The sequence below is a fragment of the Carcharodon carcharias genome, chromosome 5 (assembly GCF_017639515.1).
Source record: "Carcharodon carcharias isolate sCarCar2 chromosome 5, sCarCar2.pri, whole genome shotgun sequence".
In the NCBI taxonomy this organism is placed as follows: domain Eukaryota; kingdom Metazoa; phylum Chordata; class Chondrichthyes; order Lamniformes; family Lamnidae; genus Carcharodon; species Carcharodon carcharias.
Window position 1 is genome coordinate 46,894,356 of NC_054471.1, and position 24,678 is coordinate 46,919,033.

At 45.7% G+C, this 24,678-nt stretch overlaps 1 protein-coding gene across 8 annotated transcripts in view; it reads right to left on the reverse strand.

The window, feature by feature from the left end:
• armc2 (armadillo repeat containing 2) overlaps nucleotides 1–24,678 on the reverse strand; it is a 204,365-nt gene that overhangs the window by 138,511 nt on the left and 41,176 nt on the right. For all 8 annotated transcript variants that reach the window (XM_041188576.1, XM_041188579.1, XM_041188577.1 and 5 more), the window contains exon 6: nucleotides 1,164–1,240. In XM_041188576.1, coding sequence (XP_041044510.1) covers nucleotides 1,164–1,240 — 77 coding nt within the window. The remainder of the gene's footprint in view (nucleotides 1–1,163; nucleotides 1,241–24,678) is intronic.

The window sequence follows — 24,678 nt, forward strand, 5'->3', positions numbered from 1 at the left end:
CAAGTTCCTCTGCTCCTGCACCCCCTTTAGAATTGTGCCCTTTATTTCACATTGTTTGTCTTCAATCTTTCTACCAAATAAATCACTTCACACCTCTGCATTAAATTCTCCCAAACATATTCAATTGCAAGAGGAAGATGACTAACATCTGTCTGGAGGCAACTGGTTTGTGCAGAAACCTTGAAGTTTGCAATAAGTACTTCAGCACCTGCAATACCACTAACTGTATCCTTTTGAAACTTTAAACAGCTATAGAAAGCACCCAAAATGACTAGAACTGAAGTCATAATCTGTCTGCTCTTTATACCTCTGGTGGATGTTAAGTGTGCGCATGCTAAGCCCTTTATTAAGGTAGCATCCAGCACACATCATGTCCGAAATGTGCAAGCACACTACAGATGCTACTTTGGAATCCTAAAAGCATTTATAGCGCACAAAAAAATGGGCACAACAGCGTTCAATTTCATTCTCAATGAATTTTTCCTTCATATAGCTGCAAAGGTCCTATTAAAAAGAAAAAGAAAAAGATAGAGAAAGAAAGGAGGGAAAGACGAAAGGGGGGAATAAAGCACGTTTCATAACTTCAGGACATCCTGAAGTTACACCAACGAAGTGCTTTTGAGGTATAGTGGAAGTGTTGTAAGAAACACAGCAGCCAATTTGGACACAGCAAGATCTCACAAACAGCAATATGATATAGACCAAATAATCTGTTTTAGTAAAGATAATTAAGGAATAACTCTTTTGCTCTTCTTCAAAATGGTGCCATGGGATCTTTTACAACCACTTGATAGATCAGACTGGGCCTAGGTTTAACATTTTATCTGAAAGACCGCCGTTAATGCAACACCAGAGTGTCAGCCTTGAACCCACAACCTTCAGATTCAGAGGCACAGTGCTACCAATTGAGACACAGCTGACACAGAAGGATTAAAGTGAAGGTTATGGTAGAATCTTCCAGTAGGGAAAGCTTTATTCTGGTTCTTGCCTGTACTATATCTAACTGTGTTCAATTCACTCTCCTGGTACCAAAATGAGAAAGCATTCGGTTCTCCAGTAGTAACATACCATATAAAACTAGTATAATTTCAGTACAAAGGCGCTATGTTCAGTTGCAAGTTGTATTCAAAAAGAAAACAATGAATTCTACTGAAAGAAAATACCTGTTCTGTTTTGTTGTTTGATGATTTCTGTGCTGTCAGAACAGGTGGAAGGTCTATTGTCTTGTTTATTCTGTTTGCTGAAATAGATGATCAAAAGCATTTGAAAAATAAGGATCGTAATTTAGGTCTAATTAGAATAAAAATAAATTGCATCTGATTTGTGCCCAATCCTATAATATACACTTTATAAGTTACATTTTACTGTGTTTTGAGTGACCATTCACAATTGCACTTCAAGCTGTAGGAATGATGAAATACAAGGTGATTTGGACACAAGCGTAGTCTAAATAAATATAGTTCAGTCTTTGTAAAGTCTAGAAAATCTCCACAAAGAACGAAGTTAAATACATAATATGTGCAAATCAGCAAATACATCAAAAACATTCAGATGAATGATAAATTCGAGACACGTTCCAAGGGAATACCTATAGCAGATGCAACTAGAAAGCATCTGCCATGTTACTTTACTCAACAATTGGAGGATTTCAAGGCTCAACTGACAAAGAACAAAGTTACTCTGTGCAGTAGTGTAACAAAATCAGAAATTTTTGTAAGTGTGTTTATAATTTTGCCAACATTTTCCCTAGGAGTTCTCTAGCCCTGATACAACCTAATATTGACTGCAGCACAACTACTTCATTGTGATTTATTAAGAATTTTACAATTTCTCTAACAGGCTTTGAGAAAAATATCAACTATAAGTATGGACTTCTAAGGGGCTGAGGTTTAAAAGTATAAACTTTGGCAGGGTTGGTGATGGTGACATAGTGATCATTTTTTATTCGTTCGTGGGATGTGGGTGTCACTGGCCAAGCCAGCATTTATTGCTCCTGTTCAGATGACATTTTAAGAGTCAACCACAGTCTGGAGTTACATGTAAGCCAGACCAGATAAGGATAGCAAATTTCCTTCCCTAAAGGATATTAGTGAACCAGATGGGTTTTTACAACAATTGGCAGTGGTTTCAGACTTTTTAATTCCAGATTATTATTGAATTCCAATTTCACCATAGTGGGATTCAAACCCAGGTCCCCAAAGCTTTACCCTGGGTCTCTGGACCCAGTCCAGTGACAGTACCACAATGCCATCACCTGGACTATTAACAAAGTGGCCTAGACTAATGTTCTGGGGCCATGGGTTCAAATTCCACCACAGCAACTGGTGGAATTTGAAGTAAATTAATAAATCTGGAATATAAAGCTATTATCAGTAATGATAACATGGCAAATATCATTGATTGTTATAAGAACCCACCTGGTTCACTAATGTCCTTTAAGGAAGGAAATCTGTCATCCTTACCCAGTCTGGCCTACATGTGACTCCAGACCTACAGCAATGTGGTTGACTCTTAACTGTAGACTGAAATGGTCCAGCAAGCCACTCAGTTCAAGAGTAATTAGGGAAGGGGAACAAATTCTGGCCTTGCCAGCAACACCCACATACCACGAAAGAATAAAAGAAGCAGTAATTAAGGTAGCATGGTGGTCACGTTACTGGATGAGTAATCCAATGACCTAGATTAATAATGTGGAGCAATTAAAAGTGAGTTCAAGCACTACCATGATAGTTTGAGAATTTATATTTGAAGCTCATAAAAGCCCAGATGGTTCACCAGTGCCTTTTAGGGAACAAAAACTTCTGTAGCCTATTTTTGACTCCAGTGACTCCAACGTGGTTGACACTTAAACTGCCCTCAATAATGGTCTAGCAAACCACTCAGTTGTATCACATTTTCCAACACCACCTTCTCAGGGCAACTAGAAAAGTGCAATAATTGTTGACCTTGCCAATGGCACCTTCATCCTGAGAATGAATTTTTAAACAAGATACAAAAGATAATTTGATAAATTTAGTCATGTTGACAATTGAATGGTCCAGAATTTGCAAAATTAATAATGGTAAGGCTGCGAGACCTCACTGTTATTACTGGGCAAAATGGACAGCAACTTTTGGCGCCCAAACATGCGCAGTTAAACACAAAAATCCAGAAGTTACTGTCAGGTATACCTTGCTCTGCTAAAGGGGCTGCTGTTGCAATCTTCATAGATGAAAACAACAAAAATCACTGATTTGGCATGAACTTAAAATAATTAGCCACTATTCTTACCATAAAGATTGATGATAATGTTAAGCCTGTTCAATCAGGGGCAATACTAATTTTACAAGTTTGACATCTCACTTCGTCAGAAGAAAAATTTAAAATTGCAAATTTGAAAAAAAGTTTAAATTTGTAGTTAGGGGTTTAAATTTGAACATTAACCCCATGTGTATTTCCCAATCTTTATTTTACTTTCTATACAATAATTTAAATGTGATTTTTATTTCTTGCTTTTTACTTCCTATTTTGAAGTCTGTGGAAATGCTTCAGTTTGAATGGCTGATAACCCTCATCTGCCTGATGCCTGCCTTGTTCCTGAATACCACAGATCCCCTGTAAAAGGAGGTGAGGTCATGACGTCAGCAAATGGCCCGACTCCTGCCATGAAGATTAAAATCCAGCCCCTTGGGTTTGGTTGACACACATGTGTCGATAAAGTTATGGAATTGCAATTTGTTTTGTCTATATTTCAATGAAGAAGTGTGAAATCAGAATGTCTTGGACTGGAACCACATGCTATCATACCATTTGGAATATTAGACAGATTCAGTAGGCTTGAAAACTCACCTCACTATTTAGCACCCTAGCAATTTTCGTGTCATCCAAGAACTTCTTGATCATACCCCCTACATTTAAGTCCAAATCATTTATGTACACCACAAATGGCAAGGGCCCCAGCACCAAGCCCTCCAGAACCCCACTGGAAACAGCCTTCCAGTCACAGAAACATCCCTCTACCATCACCCTCTGCTTCCTGCCTCAGCCAATTTTGGATCCAACGTGCCATTTTGCCTTGGATCCCATGGGCTCTTACTTTCTTGACCAGTCTGCCATAAGGGACCTTATCAAAAGCCTCGTTAAAGTCCATGTAGACCACATCAAATGCATTACCTCATCAACACCCCTGGTTACATCTTCAAAAAATTCAATCAAATTTGTCAAACATGACCTTCCCTTAACAAATCCATGCTGACCATCCCTGATTAATCCGTGTCCCTTCAAGTGCAGATATATTCTGTCCCTCAGAATTCTTTCTAGTAACTTCCCCACCACCAAGGTTAGGTTGACTGGCTTGTAATTTCCTGGTCTATCCCTTCCTCTCTTTTTAAATAATGGGACAACATTAGCAGTCCTTCAGTCCTCTGGCACCTCACCTGTGGCCAGCGAGGTTTTTAAAGTTACTGCCAGGGCCCCTGATATCTCTTCCCTTGCTTCCCTCGACAGCCTGGGATACATCTCATCCGGGCCTACAGATTTATCCATTTTTAAGGTCGCTAAATCCGCTAGTACCTCCTCTCTCTCTTTGTTAATTTCCTCTAATATTTCACAGTCCTCCAACCCAACGCTTTTATGTGCATCACCCTTTTCTATTCTGAAGACCGACGCATAGTATTCATTGAAGACCGTACCCACGTCTTCCGGGTCCACACACAGATTACCTCTATGGTCCCTAATTGGCCCTACTCTTTCCCTAGTTATTCTCTTGTTCTTTATATATTTGAAAGAAAAACGTTTGGGCTTTCTTTTATTCTACCTACCAATGCTTTCTTATGCACTCTCTTAGCTTTCCTAAGTTCCTTCTTAAGATCCCCCCTGCCCTTTTATACTCCTCTAGGGACTCTGCCGTATTCAGCCCTCCGTATCTGCCATAAGCTTCTCTTTCTCTCTTAATCCTAACCTTTATGTCCCTTGACATCCAGGGTTCTCCGGACTTAGTCCTCCACTTTGTCTTTATGGGAACATATTTGCCCTGTACTCTTGCTATTTCCTCCTTGAATGCCTCCCACAGCTCTGACACGGTTTTATCTGCTCCCAGTCCACTTGGGCCAAATCGTATCTCATTTTAATAAAATTAGCCCTTCAGCAGTTTAGAACTTTTATTCCCATCCCAACCTTATCCTTTTCCATGACTATCCTAAATCTAACTGAGTTATGGTTTCTAACCCCAAAATGCTCCCCTATGCCGTCCACCTGCCCGGGCTCCTTTCCAAATATTAGGTCCAGAATTGGCCCCTCCCTTGTTGGGCTTTCTAGGCACTGGCTAAAAAAGTTCTCCTGGATGCAACTTAAGAATTTTGCTCCCTCCCTATCTTGCACACTAAAACTATCCCAGTTAATATTTGGGTAGTTAAAATCCCCTACTATTACTGCCTTATTGTTCATACACTTCTCTGAAAATTGATTACATATTTGATCCTCTATCTCTCCCTGACTGTTTGGGGGCCTATAGTATATGCCCAACAGCATATCTGCCCCTTTTGTGTTTTTTGCTTCTACCCATATGGGCTCATTTGATGATCCTCCCAGGATGTCATCTCTCCTCACTGCTATAATTGATTCCTTGATCAATATTGTGAACCCCCACCTCCTCTTCTATCTGCCTCTCTATTTCATCTGAATACCCTATAACCAGGAATGTTGAGCTGCCAATCCTGCCTTTTTAGCCAAGTCTCGATCATAGCTATGATCTCATACTCCCGCGTGCCTATCTGTGCCCTCATCTCGTCTGTCTTGTTCCTCAATTACTTATTACTCCTTGCATTAAAATATATCCCATTTAGCCTTGCTAAACTCACTTCTTTCTTATCTAGCCTATGTTTCCTCTGCCTTCCAGACTCACTTACTAGCGTTTTAACTTCTAATCTCTCCCCTCTGAACTACTTTTCAGGATCCCTGCCAATTTAGTTTAAATCCAACCCAACAGCATTAGCAAACCTTCCGTGAGGATGTTGGTCCCATTCCTGTTCAGATGTAACCCGTCCAACTTGTAGAGGTCCCACCGCCCACAGAAACAGTCCCAATGCCCCAGGATTCTAAAGCCCTCCCTCCTGCCTCATCTCTCCAGCCATGCTCTCATCTGCTCTATCCTTCTGTTCCTATACTCACTACTGTGTGGCACCAGGAGTAATCAGAGATTACTGCCTTTGAAGTCCTGCTTTTCAATTTCCTGTCTAACTCCCTGAAGTCTGCTTGCAGGACCTCATTACTCTTTCTTGTTATGCCATTGGTCCCAACATGGACCACAACCTCTGGCTGTGAATGCACCGTAGTGCCCCCAGCTGTCGCTCAAGCTCCAAAACCTGGAGCTCGAGTTGTTCCAGTCGGAGGCACCTCCTGCACACATGGTCATCCAGACCGCCAGGATTGCCCAGGATGTGCAAATCACAGGACTGAGCTTCCCAGACATATCTTAACTAAATAGAATATGGACCCTTGCTTTTATTTTACCCCTACTCCTACTTGAGTATGGGCTAGATGCTAGATCCTGTAGATAAACTAGATCCTCTAAGTCCAGCTGACTGCCTGTCCCAGGGACCTCCTCTCGCACTGTCATCAAGGTGCTGCTTTTTTAAAAAATTCATTCATAGGATGTGGGTTTCACTGGCTGGGCCAGCATTTATTATCCATCCCTACTTGCCCTTGAAAAAGTGATGGTGAGCTGCCTTCTTGAACCACTGCAGTCTATATGGTGTAGGTACACCCACAGTGCTGTTCGGGAGTTCCAGGATTTTGACCCAGCGACAGTGAAGGAACGGCGATATATTCCCAAGTCAGGATGGTGAGTGAATTGGAGGGGTGGTGGTGTTCCCATCTATCTGTTGCCCTTGTCCTTCTAGATGGTAGTGGTCATAGGTTTGGGAGGTGCTGTTGAAGGAACCTTGGTGAATTCCTGCAGTGCATTTTGTAGATGGTACACATAGCTGCTACTATGCATCGGTGGTGGAGGGAGAGAATGTTTGTGGATGTGGTGCCAATCATGCAAGCTGCTTTGTCCTAGATGGTGTCAAGCTTCTTGAGTGTTGTGGGAGCTGCACTCATCCAGACTAGTGCAAAGTATTCCATCACCCTCTGACTTGTGCCTTGTAGATGGTGGACAGGCTTTGGGGAGTCAGGAGATGAGTAACTCATCGAACGATTCTTAGCCTCTGACCTGCTCTTGTAGCCACAGTATTTATATGGCCAGTCCAGTTCAGTTTCTGGTTAATGGTAACCCCAAGATGTTGATAGTGGGGGATTCAGTGATGGTAATGTCATTGAACAACAAGGGGCAAAGGTTGAATTCTCTCTTGTTGGAGATGGTCTTTGCCTGACACTTGTGTAGAGCAAATGTTACTTGCCATGTCAGCCCAAGCCTGGATATTGTCCAGGTCTTGCTTCCTTTGGACATGGACATCCTTCACTATGTGAGCATAGACTATTTTCCAAATGGTGCTGAACATTGTGCAATCATCAGCGAACACCCTCACCTTATGATGGAAGGAAGGTCATTGATGGAGCAGCTGAAGATGGCTGGCCTGAGGAACTCCTGCAATGATGTCCTGGAACTGAGATGATGGACCGGCATCAACCACAACCATTTTCCTTTGTCCCGGGTATGACTCCAACCAGCGGAGAGTTTCCCCCCCAATTCAATTGACTCCAGTTTTGCTAGGGCTCCTTGATGCCACACTCTGTCAAATGCTGCCTTGATGTCAAGGGCAGTCACTCTAACCTCACCTCGGGAGTTCAGCTCTTTTGTCCATGTTTGAACCAAGGCTGTAATGAGGTCAGAAGCTGAGTAGGCGTGGTGGAACCCAAAATGGGCATCAGTAAGCAGGTTATTTCTAAGCAAGTGCCACTTGATAGCACTGATGATGACCCCTTCCATTACTTTACTAATGATCGCGTGTAGACTGACGGAGCAGTAATTGGCCGGGTTGGATTTGTCCTGCTTTTTGTGTACAGGACATATCTGGGCAATTGTTCACATAGCCGGGTAGATGGCAGTGTTGTAGCTGTACTATAACAGCTTGGCTAGGGGTGCAGCAAGTTCTGCAGCATAAGTCTCTAGAACTATTGCTGGAAGATTGTCAGGGGCCCATAGCCTTTGCAATATCCAGTGCATTTGGCCATTTCTTGATATCACATGGAGTGAATCGAATTGGCTGAAGACTAGCATCTGTGAAGCTGGGGACCTCTGGAGGAGGCCGAGATGGTTCGTCCACTCGGCACTTCTGGCTGAAGATTGTAGCAAATGCTTCAGCCTCATCTTTTGCACTGATGTGACGGGCTCCTCAATCATTGGGGATGGGGTAATTTGTGGAGTCTCCTCCTTCAGAGTTGTTTAATTGACCATCACCATTCACGACTGGATGTGACAGGACTGCAGAGCTTAGATCTAATCCATTGATTGTGGAATTGCTTAGCCCTGTCTACCACTTGCTGCTTATGCTGTTTGGCACGCAAGTAGTCCTGTGTTATAGCTTCACCAGGTTGACGCCTCACTTTTAGGTATGCCTGGTGCTACTCCTGGCATGCCCTCCTACACTCTTCATTGAACCAGGGTTGATCCCCCGGCTTGATGGTAATGGTAGAGTGGGGTGTATGCCAGACCATGAGGTTGCTGATTGTGTTCGAGTATAATTATGCTGCTGCTGATGGCCCAAAGTGCCTCATTGATGCCCAGTCTTGAGTAGCTAGATCTATTCGAAATCTGTCCCATTTAGTACAGTGGTAGTGCCACACAACATGATGGAGGGTATCCTCAACGTGAAGGCAGGACTTTGTCTCCAAAACAACTGTGCGATGGTCACTCCTACCAATACTGTTGTGGGCAGATACATCTGTGGCAGGCAGGTTGGTGAGTATGAGGTGAAGTATGTTTTCCCTCCTGTTGGTTCCCTCACCACCTGCCGCAGACACAGTCTAGCAGCTATGTCATTTAGGACTTGGTCAGTAGTGGTGCTACCGAGCCACTTTTGGTGATGGACATCCCCCACCCAAAGTACATTCTGCACCCTTGCCATCCTGAGTGCTTATTCCAGGTGATGTTCAACACGGCGGAGCACAGATTCATCAGCTGAGGGAGGGCGGTACGTTGTAATCAGCAGGAGGTTTCCTTGCCCATGTTTGACCTGATGCCATGAGACTTCATGGGGTCCAGAGTCAATGTTGAGGACTCCTAGGCCAACTCCATCCTGACTATATACCACAGCGCCACCACCTCTGCTAGGCCTGTCCTGCCAGTGGGGAGGACATACCCAGGGATGGTTATGGAGGTGTCTGGGACATTTTCTGTAAGGTATGCTTCCGTGAGGATGACTATGCTTGAGCAGTCTATGAAACAGCTGTCCCACTAGCCCCAGATGTTAGTAAGGAGGACATTGCAAGGTCAACAGGGCTGAGATTGCCGTTGTCGTTTCCAGTGCCTAGGTCGAGGCAGGGTGGACCGTCAGGTTTCTTTCCTTTTTTGTGACTTTGTAGTGGTTTGTTGCAACTGAGTGGCTTGCAAGGCCATTTAAGAGTCAACCATGTTGCCTGGGTCTGGAGTCACGTGTAGGCCAGACCAGGTAAGGACAACAGATTTATTTCCCTAAAGGGCATTAGTGAACCAGATGGTTTTTTACAACAATCTACAATGGTTTCATGGTCATCATTAGACTTTTTGTTGGATTCGAATTTCACTATCTGCTGTGGTGGCATTTGAACCCAGTTCCTCAGAACATTACCCTGGGTCTCAGGAATACTAGCCCAGTGACAATACCATTACACCATCACCTCCCAGCTGACTGCCTGTCCCAGGCTCCTCCTCTCGCACTCTCCTCTGATGACGCATAAAGATCAATTTTTGAGCTTCTGATAGTATTTTTGAAACGCTAATAAATGTAGTTTTTGTTAAAATTATGATGGGGTTGGTGTAGGGGCCAAGGGAAAAGCTGGGATAGCCACTGAAAAAGCTAGGTTGGCTGCGGAAAAATGCTGGGGAAGCCGCTCCCTCCTCATCTACTCGCCTTGGGTTACTCACAGTTCATCACCATATGGGTGGTTAGCAGCTTCCCGTCCCTGTGCTCCTGCTGCAGGGATCCAAGGCCTCACTCTCTCCCTGCAGCTTGGGCCTCTGGTGACTGTGGTGGCGGCTCCAGCATCAGAACATGGTGGCAGGTGGCTCAGAGTTCAGTGTGGGAAGAGTGGGCCAGAGCGCAGGTTTTGTTAGACTGCACTCTGCACTCCAGCTTTTATTGCCCATCCCTAATTACCCTTGAGAAGGTGGCGGTGACCTGCCTTCTTCAACTGCTGCAGTGCATACGGTGTAGGTACACCCACAGTGCTGTTAGGAAAGGAGTTTCAGGATTTTGACCTAACAACAATGAAGGAACGGCGATACATTTCCAAGTCAGCACGATGAGTTGCTTGGAGGGGAACTTCCTCGTGGTGGGGTTTCCATGTGTCTGCTGCCCTTGTCCTTCTAGATGGTAGCAGTTGTGGGTTTGGAAGGTGCTGTCTAAGGAGGCTTCATGAGTTCTTGCAGTGCATCTTGTAGATGGTACACACTTCTGCCACTGTGCGTCAGTTGTAGAAGGAATGAAAGTTTGTTGATGGAGTGCCAATCAAGCTGCTTTGTGTTCCCACCAGGGAGGTAAAACAGAGCCGCAGATGCCTGAAGTGAGAAAAGTTCACTTCCCTCACCAAAAAACATTTTTAAAAAACTGAAACATGAACTTGACAGCAGAGTGGGATGAACGTACAAAACTGTTTCAGCATTTCAGTTCTGAAGAGGAGTCATACGGACTTGAAACGTTAACTCTGCCTTTCTCTCCACAGATGCTGTCAGACCTGCTGAGTTTTTCCAGCATTTTCTGTTTTTATTTCAGATTTCCAGCATCCGCAGTATTTTGCCTTTATCAGCATTTTATGTTTCTGTTTCTGGTCAAAATTTTATTTCTGACAAAACTGCACAGGTTCTGATCCCAGTGGGATTCTAATTCACATGTGCTAATTGGAGATCAAAAACATCAGTCTAACAAAGAAAACTTAGACCTCTCCTGTATTAAGACGGTCCAGGAGGGAGGGCTTCAGAGTCCTGGGTTGGCTCTGGGAGAAAATGGCATCTGTACAAGCTGGACAGGTTGCACCTGAACAGAGCCGGGATGGAGTTCCTTGCGGGGCATTGTGCTAGTGCTGTTGGGAGGGCTTTACCCTAACTTGAAAGGGATGGGGGAACCAGGAGAGAATATTAGAGAGGAATACCAGGGTGCACAAAATATTGGGAGCGACAGATAGCACTAGTATAGAGAATAGTAAGTTATAGGTGGAGTCGGAGAAAAGGAGAAAGTCAGAACGTCTAAATTGGGGTACTGTGCATGTATGTGAATGCACGGAATATAGTAAATAAGATTGGGGAGTTATTAGTGTAGATTGCCATGTGGAATAATGATGTGGCGATAACAGAGACCTGGCTCAAGGAAGGGCAGGACTGGGTGTTAAATATTCCTGGGTACAAGGTGTTCAGAAAAGATAGGAAAGGAAGAAAAGGAGGAGGGGTGGCAGTATTGGTTAAGGAGACCATTGCAGTGCTGGAGAAGGAGGATGTCCCAGAGGGTTCAAGGACAGAATTAATTTGTAGAGAGCTAAGGAATAAAAAGAGTGCAATTACTTTGCTCAGAGTAGTCTATAGACTGCCAACTAGTGGAAGGATGTCGAGGAACAAATCTGCAGGGAAATTAGTGAGAGCTGCAGACATTATATAGTTGTATGGGAGACTTTAATTACATGAATGTAGACTGGGGCAGTGGTAGTGTAAAGGGTGGAGAGGGGCAAGAGTTCCTTGATTGTGCTCAGGAAAATTTTCTACAGCAGTATGTGTCCAGTCCAACAAGAAAGGATGCACTGTTGGACCCGGTCCTTTGAAATGAGGTGGGCCTAGCAGATCAAATGTTATTGTGGGAACGTTTAGGAGACAATGATCATTGTATCGTTTTAGGATGACTGTAGAAAAGTGCAATCCAGAGTAAGAATAATTAACTGAGGGAGAGCCAACTTCAATACTTCAATGGGGCAAGAGTGGAGCTGGGCCAGATAGACTGGAACCAAAGGTTAGCAGGGAAAACTGTCGCTGAGTAATGGGCTACCTTCAAAGAAGAAATGGTTCAGGCGCAGTCAAGGTACATTCCTTCAAAAGGGAAAGGTAGGGCAAACAAATCCAGAGCTCCCTTGATGAAAAAGGAGATAGAAATTAAGCTAAAGAAGAAAAAATACGTCTATGACAGGTGTCAGGTAGAAAATACAATTGAGAACCAAGTGGAATGCAGACGTTACAGAGGGGAGGTGAGAAAGTAAATAAGGGAAGCAAAGGGGGGTTATGAGAAAAGACCGGCAGCTAACATAAAGGGAATCCCAGTCTTCTATCGACACACAAAAGTAAGAGGGTGGTAAAAGGAGTAGGGCCAATTAGAGACAATAAAGGCGATTTACACATGGAGCCGGGAGGGCATGGATGAGGTGTTAAGCGAATACTTTGCAACAGTCTTAACTAAGGAAGCAGATGCTACCGAGGCCACGGTGACAGAGGAGGATAATCTGTCATTAGAAGGGTTCAAAATTGATAAGGAGGAAATGTTGGATAAATTGTTGATACTTAAAGTTAACAAAGCATCGGGAATGGATGAGATGCATCCAAGGATACAGAAGGAAGTAAGACAGGAAATTGCAGGAGCATTGGCCATAATCTTTCGGTCTTCTCTAGACTCAGGGGAGATGCCATAGGACTGGAGAATTGCAAACATTATGCCCTTGTTCAAAAAGGATTGTAAGGATATGCCCATCAATTACAGACCAGCCAGTTTATCTTCGGTGGTGAGGAAGCTTCTAGAAACAATTTTTCAGGATAGAATTAAAAGTCACATGGAAAAATGTGGGTTGATTAAAAAGAGGCAGCATGGATTTCTAAAGTGGAAATCATGTTTAACTAACTTGCTGGAGCTTTTTGAAGAGGTAACAGAGCGAGTAGATAAGGATAATGCTGTTAATGTGGTGTACATGAACTTTCAAAAGTCATTCGATACTGTGCCACACAACAGTCTTGTCAGAAAAGTTATAGCTCATAGAATAAAAGGGACAATAGCAATGTGGATACAAAGCTGGATGTGGAGCAGTCACTGATGGAAGCTCACAGCCCCTTGCCAATGTCATCATCCCAGTTTGGACCAGTCTCTCCCATGGTTCAAGCTAACACTGCAGCTTTGCAGCACTGGAGAATGCCTGCACCTGAGCTCAGTGCACAGCATGCAGTCCAATGGGCAAAGCTGCCCCCAGTCAGGTGTAGTGGGGCAGAGGAAGGCGGGCAGCTATGCAGTGTACTAATGTCTGGCCATTCAAATGATGGCCCATCACTTTCCAGGATGCGTAAAGGGGCCTTCCGATTTAACCAAGGGAGGTTTTTAGTACCCCCATGCTAATCCGCGTGTCTCTCTCTTTCATCCTGCAGGAGGGTACATCAGGATCATGGAGCCTGGTGAAAAAGCTGTATTCCTCATGGTGTACAGAGATCAAAGATGACAGAGAAAAGAGCGACTGAGGCGCCTGGGTGCTCTGAGGGAGGAGCAGCACCCTTTGGAAGAAGGGGTGGCAGGGGGTCCAGCACATGCCACCGAAGAGCCACAGTGAGCCATCGCTGGTCGGCGCCAATCTAGACCCAGGGTCTATAGACGCTGCCTTTCGTTCCTGCAGATGATTGAGAATTAGTGTCGCCAAAGGCTGCAAATGTCCAAGGAACTGCTTGGTCAAATCTGCCAGCGAGTGCAGGATTTGGTGCCATGCGGACATGGAGGGCATAAATGGCCAGTGGCCTTGAAAATGCTCAATTTCTACATGAATAGCTCCTTTCAGGGCTCCACAGCCGACCTCTGTGGGATATCACAAGCCTCCACCCACAAATACATCCGTGAGGTCAGGGATGCCATCTTCGCTAGGGCACAGAACTTTGTGCATTTCGCCCAGGATGAGGAGAGCCAGGATGCAAGAACAATTGGATTTGCCCACATCTCGGGTTTCCCACAGGTGCCGTGTGCTGTCAACTGAACCAATGTGGCGCTCAGATCTCTGTTGCAACACGTGATCAACTATGTCATCCGCAAGGGATTCCATTTGCGGAATGTGCATGACTCCCATTCTCAGTCCATCACAGATTCCTGATGTCTTCCAGGGTCCACAGAGGCTGCAGGGATGGCTTCTTGGGGAAAAGATCTACCGGCAGAGGAGGTGGCTAGCGACACCCATTCACTGGCCTCAGTCTGCAGCAGAGCGAAGGTATAACAAGGCTCATGCTGCAAGTTGCAACTTCGTGGAGCAAACCATCAGGATGCTGAAAATGAGGTTCTGGTGCCTGGACTGGTCTGGTGGAGTCCTGCAATATAGTCCATAGAGGGTGTGACGCATCATTGTTGCTTGCTGTGTCCTTTACAACCTGGCACTGCGATGGGAAGAGAAGCTGGCTGAGGAGGAGATCTCCTCCGATGAGTAGGAGGTCGACATTGATGAGGGTGAAGAGTTCCTTGAAGGTGACGTTGATGGTGATGAGGCCCTTGCACTGGCCAGGCGAAGCAGGCGTGCTGGGGAAGCCCTCACAGCTGCTAGATTTATGGAAGATGATGATGACGACATGCAGTGAGGAGACTCCATAAGATCCTCACATTGCATCTATGAACATTTGACTCCAGTCTGGTTCATGGCAGCGCACATACCCTCTGTGATAATGCTCTTGGGAGGCCCTCATAGTTACTCGATTGCAGGAGGATGATGACGACATGCAGTGAGGACACTCCATAGATCTTTACATAGCCTCTGAGAAAGTCTGACTCCTGTCTGACCAAGAGCTACTCGCTTGTGCTCTGTGATCAGGGTCATATCATAGAGATGCAGCCATGAAACTTTAAAAGCATCTGATTCTTTGTCTGGCTTCAGCATCTAATCCCTCAGGAGCACAGCATCACTGGTCACAGGTGCTGAGGAGATGGGGCCAGCCCCACCTTAAAGTTGCTGAGAGCAAACAGAGATAATGACAGAACTCTGTGACGCCTGCCCACGCCATAGTGGCAGCAATGACAAGCACTGTCAAGGCGCAGGTGTCAGTAATGTTTCCAGGGAGTGTGAGGCCGGACCATCACTTTGGTCTGAAGGCTGCACAAAGCACAGGGAAAAGGCCCTGGACTGAGTCAACTGCCTTATCTTGCGCAAAAAGGTTTCACATCTGAGTGACACGAACACTGCTCATCAGAACAAGGAGCCATAGGCAGGGAGACATTCTTGGGAGTTTACTGACAACAGTGAACATTATGTACAAGTGATTAACACCTGTGCCCAGGCTGTGTAACTAATTCTTCTTAGCCTTCCTAACCCTGCCGCTTTGTCCTGGTTCTCCCTGGACATCGACAGCGGAGGTGGAGGCAGCCTGCTAACTGATATGCCCTGTCTGTGGTGACATTGATGGGTGTCCTCTGGAGGGCCCCAGCCTGCTTTCAGGGTCCTGCTGTGTGGCAGTGGCACCCTCCTCGAGCTGTGGAGGGGCTGGAACTGCTGGGGTCACAATGCCAGGGGATTTGAATGGGCTGGACAGTCCTGGAGTCATCTGGATGGATGTTCCCGGGACGTACGCCTGCTGATCCTTCTCCCTATGGCTGATCCCTTGAGGAGAAGGAGTAGCTGGAGTGAGAGTGAGCTGCCCCGCACCCGTTTCACACACACACTGTTGGAGACCAACTATGGCATCAGCGATGGAGTTCAGCCTGCGCAGCACTGCAGGAGCAACATCCTGGACCAAGGTCTCCATGGCCACCGCAATCTTACCAGTGTTGACCTCAATGCATTGGCATGCCAGCACTATCACCTCAGCCTGGAGATGGATGGACTCCTCCATCATGCCTTGCAATCTGAGGAGTGCAGCAGACATCCCTTCCTGATGTTCCCGAGCTTGCCATTGCAGCTCCATCAACTGTGACAGGACCGAGTCCAGAGACTTGGATCAGAAAGCTTGATGAGCTCACCAAATTGTAATCCTGTGGCTACCCTAAAGCTAGGTCCCACTGAGGTATGTGTCTCTGCGCTGGTGGAGGGAGTGGGTGAGCACTTCAGGAGGGTGACAGGACTTCAAGGAGGGTGCCTTCAGATTCCTGTTCAGAGGTTCCTTCGGGGTTTGATTGGAGGCCCTGGGTTGTGGACTTTGTCGGCTGTTTCCCTGATGTGCCTGCAAAAGCAAGGAGAGATGATTAGTCCATGGCAGTGGCTTGTGAATCAGGACAAATCACTCACAGCAAGGCTGTCTGATAGATGTTGCACTGCTGGATCCTCACTTGGTACAGCACTGCCAACCTCACCGTCAGCACAGGAATGTTCCAGATCATTGCTGGCCAGCCGGATGGCTCTCATTCCAAATTCCATGAGGACCTTAGTTGAAGGCATTCCTCCACCGGTAAGCGACCTCTCCCTCATGTGCCAGCTTGTCCTGCATAAATAGAGCCGGAGGGTAAGCAGGATGTCTGCCAGGCTAGGTAATAAAGATGCCTGGCATGTGTGGGTGGTGAGTGGTCCCATGGATGGGATGAGGTGGAAAGATGAAGACAATGAAGGCGTGTGTGAGAGAGTGAATGATGATGTCCCTTGAACTGGCAGTGAGTGAGATTCCTTTGGGTGTGTGATGAGTTTGTGAATGTGAGAGTTGAGTGGTGAGAGGAGTGACTTACCCTGGCAGGACAAAGGAGATCGTTCATCCTCTTGCAGCACTGGGTGGCTGTCCTCTTCTGCAGGGCGTTGGCGCTGACCACCTCTGCCACCGCCTCCCAAGCTGAGGTTGCTGCCTATCCTGCGGCTAGACCGGGAGTACAGGACATCATGGTGAGCCTCCACTGTGTCCAAAAGGTGCTGGAGGGATGCGTCATTGAACCTGGGGGCTGCAGTCTTTTTGCCTTTCAGGGCCATGTCTTCTTTGCAGAAGTCATGGGCTAGAAGCACTGAGAGAGTGCACGCAGCTGCACTTTAAACATGGCACCCGGTGTAATGAAGTGGAGAGGTGTTGGCATGGCAGGCGAATGAGAGCTCGCCCGCCGTAGAAACAACGTGTTTCCCAGGAATACACAATTAATGCATCAGGTTTGGAGCGATATGGCATGAAAAGCCACCATTACAGTTTTACCTGCCAGTTACTGCACTTAGTGCAAATCTGGGATGATTCTGTCCAATTTAAAATAAGGGATACAATTCTTAAGGGGGTGCAGGAGCAGAGGGATCTCATTGTACATGTGCATAGATCATTGAAGGTAGCAGGACAGGTGGAGACAGCAGTTAATATAGCATACAGTTTCCTGGGCTTTATTAATAGGGGCATAGAGTACTAGAGCAGGGAGATTATGCTAAGTTTATATAAGACACTAGTTAGACCTCAGCTGGAGCATTGTGTACAGTTCTGGGTGCCACACTATAGGAAGGATCTGAATGCATTAGAGTCCAGAAGAAGTTTACAAGAATGGTCCAGGGATGAGAAACTTTAGTTATGAAGATAGGTTGGAGACGGAACTGTTCTCCTTGGAGAGAAGGCTAAGAGGAGATTTGATAGAGGTGTGCAAAATTGTGAGGGGGCTGGATAGAGTACATAGGGAGAAACTGTTCCCTCTCATTAAAGGATCGAGAATGAGAGGGCACAGATTTAAAGTGATTTGCAAAAGAAACAAATGTGATCTGATAAGAAAACTTTTTTCACACGGCAGGTGGTTCAAGTCTGGAATGCACCGCCTGGAAGTGTGGTGGAGGCAGGTGAAATCGAGGCATTCAAGAGGGCATTAGATGAACATTTGAATGGAAACAATGTGCAAAGGTACGGAGGAAAAAGCAGGAGAATGGCACTAAGTCATAATGCTCATTCGGAGACCCTTTTGTGCTGTAATATTCTGTGATCAGACTCTCCTACTGAATGATTGATTGGAACCCTCTATATCCCACACTTACCTGAGGGCCAGTGATCTTTGGAAGCCCAATTTTTCAGAGATGGGCAACCACATCCTGCTTTTTTTTGGCAGCACTGGGCCAGCAGTTGGTTAATATGGTAGAGGTAGACATATGCAAGGCCTCACACTACCAAGGACAGGCATGCTAGAAAGCTGCTGGCAGTTAAAATTATCTCCCACAGCCCCTGCTCCACCATTTCATGAGGTATCAGTTCATAAGAGACTCACCTGATTCTGGAAACTGTCATTTATAGTATAAGAAGCAGCAGCATTGGATAAACACTCAAAGAAATTAGGTTGCACTCTCTTTAATCACATCTAATCATTGCTATATGCCTTTATTGACTCAATGCAAAATAATATTTTTTGTAAAGCTATGGTTGTTAAAGCTTACTGTTTACAATTTTTTTTCCTTTCCTCGACAGTCAATTTGTTCCTATACCTCTGCTATTGTTGATCATGTTTACTGCTAAAAGATGCAGATGAACATAATTGTTCAGATTTTCTCACTACCTCTAATGGTGCTGACCTCCAATTGTTGCCACGTGAGGGAAGATCTCAAACTCACTATGAATTTTATATTTGAAGTAGGAAAAGATAGTTTGAACAATTTTTTTTAAACAAACATCTGTTTTACTTAGAACCCTTTTGCTGAAGGTAGGAGTACACATCAGAAAGAGTGAACATAATATCATTGAATTTAGACTAGTTATGGAAAATGATAAGTGGCAGTCAAAGGTGAAAATATTCAGCTGAAGAGGGCTAATTTCAGTATATTGAAAAGGGATCTTTATTTAAAAGCCATTTGGTGCATTGCATCTGTGCAGACTCTCTGAAAGAGCTATCTTTTTAGTCACATTCCTTCTGTTCACACACCATATGGATAGATACTGATTTTTTAAAAATTTCTTCAAACATTGGTATGAGAAGATAAGCAAGATAACACATTATTCTGTCCCACCAACTCTTATTTTCAGGAAGTAACTATACAAATTTGAATAATCAGATTAACAATTCTATTCGTTAGTAAACCACTGAAGTTTTCATTTCCTTAGAGCATGGCTTGTTTCCCCTTCAAATTTTTAAAACTGAATTGCGTAATAAGTATCAATAATTATCTTCATTTGAATTGGCTTTTCTTTTAACTAATAATTCTCCTCTCCCAGTATGCCCAATCTTACTGTTCTTTTTTGCCATCACATGAAAAAATGATGAACTTATCTCCTTAGCTCAGTTTTAAATGTAAAAAATGTGCACATTAGTTTTTCTTATCAGGATTTATTCATATTTAGTGTGTCACCAGTACAAAATTCTGTTTCAGTAAGATAGCACAGCAAAGCATATCTGCAAAATGGCAACAACGTGTGCGCCACAACAAATGCATAATACAAAGTTCGAAGCGGTTCAAAAGTTCTTCTGAGAAAATAATGTTGCCAGCTTTTGAAAAAGACTTGCATTATACAAATGCAGGGATCCAAAGATTAGGGGGCCAGGAGTTTGATTTTCCCAATCCTCCGAGTTTCTACTCAGTGGGCAGAATCATCCCAAGTTTGCACTAAGTGCAGTAGCAGGAAAAAGGACGTTTTACCTGCAGGCCGCAATGGTGGCTTTTCACACCATATCATCAGGTTCCCAGCATGTCCTGCCTCATTAATATTGCATTCCCGTGATACACGCCAGGTTGCTGGCGGGGCGGCCTCTGATTTGCCAACCCCGCACTGCAGAGTCTGAGCCAGATGAGGAGCCTCTGGACTCAGTCATACCTCAGTTGTTGGAGCTGCAAAGGCAAGCTCGGGAACACCAGGCAGGGATGTCTGCTGCATTCCTCAGATTGCAAGGCATGATGGAGGAGTCCATCCGCTTTCAGTCTGAGGACATAGCGCCAAGGTCAACACTAGTAGAATGGCGGCCGCCATGGAGACCTTGGTCCAGGACATTGGTCCTGCACTGCTGCACAGGCTGAGCTCCATTGCTAATGCCACAGTTGGCCTCCAACCATGTGTACATGAGAGGGGTGCGGGGCAGCTCAATCTCACTCTAGCTACCGCTTCTCCTCAAGGAGTCAGCCAGGGCCCCATCCAAATCCCACCTTCCTGTGAACCCAGCAGCCCTAGCTCCTAAGGCCAAGGAGGGTGCCACTGCCACACAGCAGGACCCTGAGAGCAGGCCGCAGCCCTTCAGGTCTTGGCCTCCAGGGGATGCCTGTCATGGTTATCACAGTCAGGGCATAGCAGTCAGCAGGCTGCTTTACCTTTGCTGTGAATGTCAGGAGAGCACCAAGACATCGCGGCAGTGTTAGGAAGGTTAAGAAGAATTAACTCTTTTAGACTCAACCAAATAAACTAAATTAACAAAATGAGGGGCAAAATAAACACAGCCCCTAAATTAGGGAGCTGCAAAACTAAAGACAAAGTTTAAAGGAAACTTACAAACATCAAATCAAAATAAGAAGAATTAGCTCTTTTAAAGCCAACCTAATAAACTAAATTAACAAAATGAGGGATAAAGTAAACACAGCCCCTAAGTTAGGTTAGTTGTAAAACCAAAGACAAAGTTAAAAGGAAACTTACAAACATCAAATCAAAATAAGAAGAATTAGTTGCATAGCCTGGGCATGGGTGTTAATCACTTGTACATACTGTTCACTGTTGTAAATAAACTCCCAAGAATGTCTCCTTCCCAAGGCTCCTTGTTATGATGTGTAGTGTCTGTGTCACTCAATGAGACCTTGGTTCCTACATAAGGTAAAGGCAGACGTCCCAGTCCACGGCCTCTCCCCTGTGCAGTATGTTACCTTCAGACCAACGTGATGGTCCAGCTTAACAATCACTGGATGCATTAGTGATGCCTGCACCTCGTTGGTGCTCGTCATTGCTGCCAGAATGTCGTGGGCAAGTGTTGCATAGTTCCGTCATTCTCTCTGTATTCTCTCAGCACCTTTAAGGTGGGGCTGGCGCCCCCATCTCTTCAGCGTCTGTGACCGGTGATGCTGTGCTCCTGAAGGGGTCAGGTGCTGAAGGCTGACAAAGGATCAGGTGCATTTAAAGTTTCACGGCTGCATCTCCATGATATGACCCTGCTCACAGAGCGCAAGCAAGCTGCCCTCAGCTAGACAGGAGGCAGACATTCATGGAGGCAATGTGAAGATCAATGGAATGTCCTCACTGTATGTTGTCATCATCCTCCTGTAATCTAGTGACTATTAGAACCTCTACTGCTTCTCCATGACATGAGCCTGAGCACTGAGAGTGTGTGCGCTGCTATCAGCCACACAGACTCAAACATTCACAGATGAAAGGTGAGGATGTCAGGACTGTCCTCACTGCATTTCGCCATCATCCTCCACAAATCTTGCGGCTATGAGGGCCTCTCAAGCACGCCTGCCTCATCTGGCCAGTGTGATGGCCTCATTGTCGGCATCTTTGCCTTCAAGTACCTCATCACCATCATCCCCTTCGACATTCTCTGCATTGGAGAATACGTGCAGCTCCTCCATCTTCTCCTCAGTTAGGTCAACCCCTCTTTGCAGCCTCAGGTTGTGGAGCGTGCAGCAAATGACAATGATGCACAACACCCTCTGGGGATTGTATTGCCGTTCACCACCAGACCTGTTGCGGCATGGAAATTTCATTTTCAAAATGCCTATAGTTTGCTCCACCAAAGCCTGGTCATGGCATGAGCCTCATTGTATTGTCACTCTGCTGCAGCCTGAGGCCATTGCACAGACGTCATCAGCCACTCCCTCTGTGGGTAGCTCTTGTCCCCGAGGAGCCAACCCTGCAGCCTCTCTGGACCCTGAAAGATGTCAGGGATCTGAGACCTGCTAATTAGGAGTTGAGGACAATCCCTGGGAATCGTGTGCAGACCTGCAGGATGGGTTTTGTGGTGGTTGCAAAACAGCTGAGCATTTAATGAGTGGAAGACCTTGCATTTGATGTATTTGGCTGCTTGTTGCCATGGAGATCTAAGCACCACCTGAGTGCTGTCGATGGCACCTTGCATCTGTGGAAAACCAGAGATCTGCACAAATCCCAGCGCTCTTACTTCCTGGCTTTCCTGATCCCAGGGAAAATAAAGCTCTGTGCCTTTGTGAAGATGGCATCCGTGACCTCCTGGATACACGTGCAAGTGGAATCTTGTGAAATCCTGCATAGGTCACATGTGGAGCCCTGGAAGGAGCCACTGGCGTAAAAATTGAGCCCCATGGTCAATTTCACGGCTAAGCAGCAGATGCCCTCCATGTCCCTGTGGTGCCAAATCCTGCAGCAGGTGACATGTGACCGACCAGTTCCTTAGACATGTGCAGTCTTCGGCGACACTGGTTCTCAGTCATCCGCAGGAATGACAGGCGCAGTCTGTAGGCCCTGTGTCTAGTGAGGTGCCTATGAGCGACAGCTTGCTGTGGACCCTCAGCTGCGTGTGCAGCAGGCCCTGTTGCCCCTTCATCTTGAGGGAGGTGCTCCTCCCTTTTCCGGCCAAGTGCCTCCACCACTCTTTTCTTCTACTTTTCTGGTCCCTGTAAGCCATGAGGTATACTGCTAAACCACCAGGCTCCATGATTCTGATGTTCTCTTCCTGCAGGAACAAAGAGAGAGATGCTTGGATTAGCATATGTATCCGAAGAACCTCTCTTGGTCAAATCTCAAGGCCCCTTCGCACATGCTGGAGAGTACGGGCCGCCACTTGGATGGCCAGTGTGTAGTGCATTCATTGGCTGTCCGAAACCCAACCACCTCCGCCCCATTCCACTTGACTGATTGGTGGCAGCTTCGACCATTGGAGTGCACGCTGTGCTGCCAGCTCAGGTGCAGGCATTCTCCTAACCCGCACTCCAAGGCTGTGCTGTTAGCTTGAGCTCTAATGGATACTGGTCCACACCTTAATAAAGACATTGCAAGGGGTTGTGAGCACCTCCACCAGTGACTGTGCCATGGCTACCTTTCACAAGAGAATTGTACCACTTGCCCAGTCAGCAACTGCCCTACTTCCCCCTAAAACGCACATTAATTTGCAGCCTGTGCCTGAGTGGTGAAGAGTTCTGGAGCATTAGGTGGCACTTTCATGCTTTTGCATCGCTTGAGTGGGCAGAAAAGCTTCAAAGGCCTGACTCCAAGCATGTCAATGGAGCTGCAGCTGAACGGTCTCAGCTATAGAAGAATGCTCGCTATTGACAAGCTTTTCCAAATGCATGGCTACCTCCCTCACACCTCCTCCCCCCATCCCCTGGTCTGTGCTTGAGTCTTTCCTTCAGTCTGTGTGTGCTGCCTTACCCTCCCCAACCTGGTATGACCAACACGCTGTTCTTAAGTCACGTCAATGTGCGTGGCAAATTTGATGTGTGGGGATGATTCCAGTGAGCAGGTCTTATTATTAGATACAAATGTATTAAAACGACATTCCTGATGTGCGGCAGCGAGAAACACAGCCAGCCATTTACAGGTGGAGCAGAGAATTGTAAACTGGTTTCACGATGGTGTAGAAAAGATTTTTGGCCTTCTCGCCAAATTGTCCCCCCCTCCAAAATAACGTCCGCAATAATGGGGCCAGAAAATTCCGGCCAGTGATTTTGCTAGAAGGAGATGCTGAGCAGTGGTCTGATACCTCACCAGGGAGGAATAGAAAATCAGATAGAGATCATCTAATCTGATTCAGCAACATTTCAATATTGCTTTAGCAATCTTAACAACTTTGATTTCAAGTTTTCAATTTCCACCCTTCTCTCACCTTCACATGGTCCATCTCTGACTCGTCCCTTCCTTTCCTCGCCTTCTCCGTTTCCATTTCTAGGGTTGGGCTATCAAAAAATATTCATTATAAAGCCCACTTACTCCCACAGCTACCTCAACAAATTTCCTTACACCCTGCTTCCTGTAAGATCTCCATTCCATTCTCCCAGTTTTTCCAGCTTTATATCCTCTTTTCTGATGATACAACCTTCCACACCAGCGCTTCTGTTATTTCTTCCTTTTACCTCAACTGAGGATTCCTATTCAAAGTGGTTGACAGGGCCCTTGATCATGTCCTACCCATTTCATACACTTCTGCTTTCATCCCATCCCCTCCATCCCTCCCAGAATTATGATGGGGTTCCTCTTGTCCTCACCTTCCACTCCATCAGCCTCCATATTCAATGGATCATCCTCCACAATTTCTGAAACCTCCAACGTGATGCCACCACCAAACATCTTTCCCGCCCCTCTCCTTTTTGCATTCCATGGGAACTGTTCCCTCCTTGACACTCTCGCCCACTCCTCAATCATCCCCAACACACACACCTTAAACCAGCTTATATTTCAACTCTTTCTTGGACTCGAACTCAAGTTCTGTCGAAGGGTCATGAGGACTCGAAACGTCAACTCTTTTCTTCTCCGCCGATGCTGCCAGACCTGCTGAGTTTTTCCAGGTAATTCTGTTTTTGTTTTGGATTTCCAGCATCCGCAGTTTTTTTGTTTTTATCCCCAACACCCTGTTCCCTTCCCATGACACCTTTCCACACAAACACAGGAGATGCAATACCTGCCCTTTTACTTCCTCTTTCCTCACTATCCAAGGTCCCAAATACTCTTCCCAGTGATTTACATGTACGTCTTTCAATTTAGCATACGGTATTCACTACTCAATCCTGTCTGCTCTACATTTGGGAGACCAAACACAGACTGGGTGACCG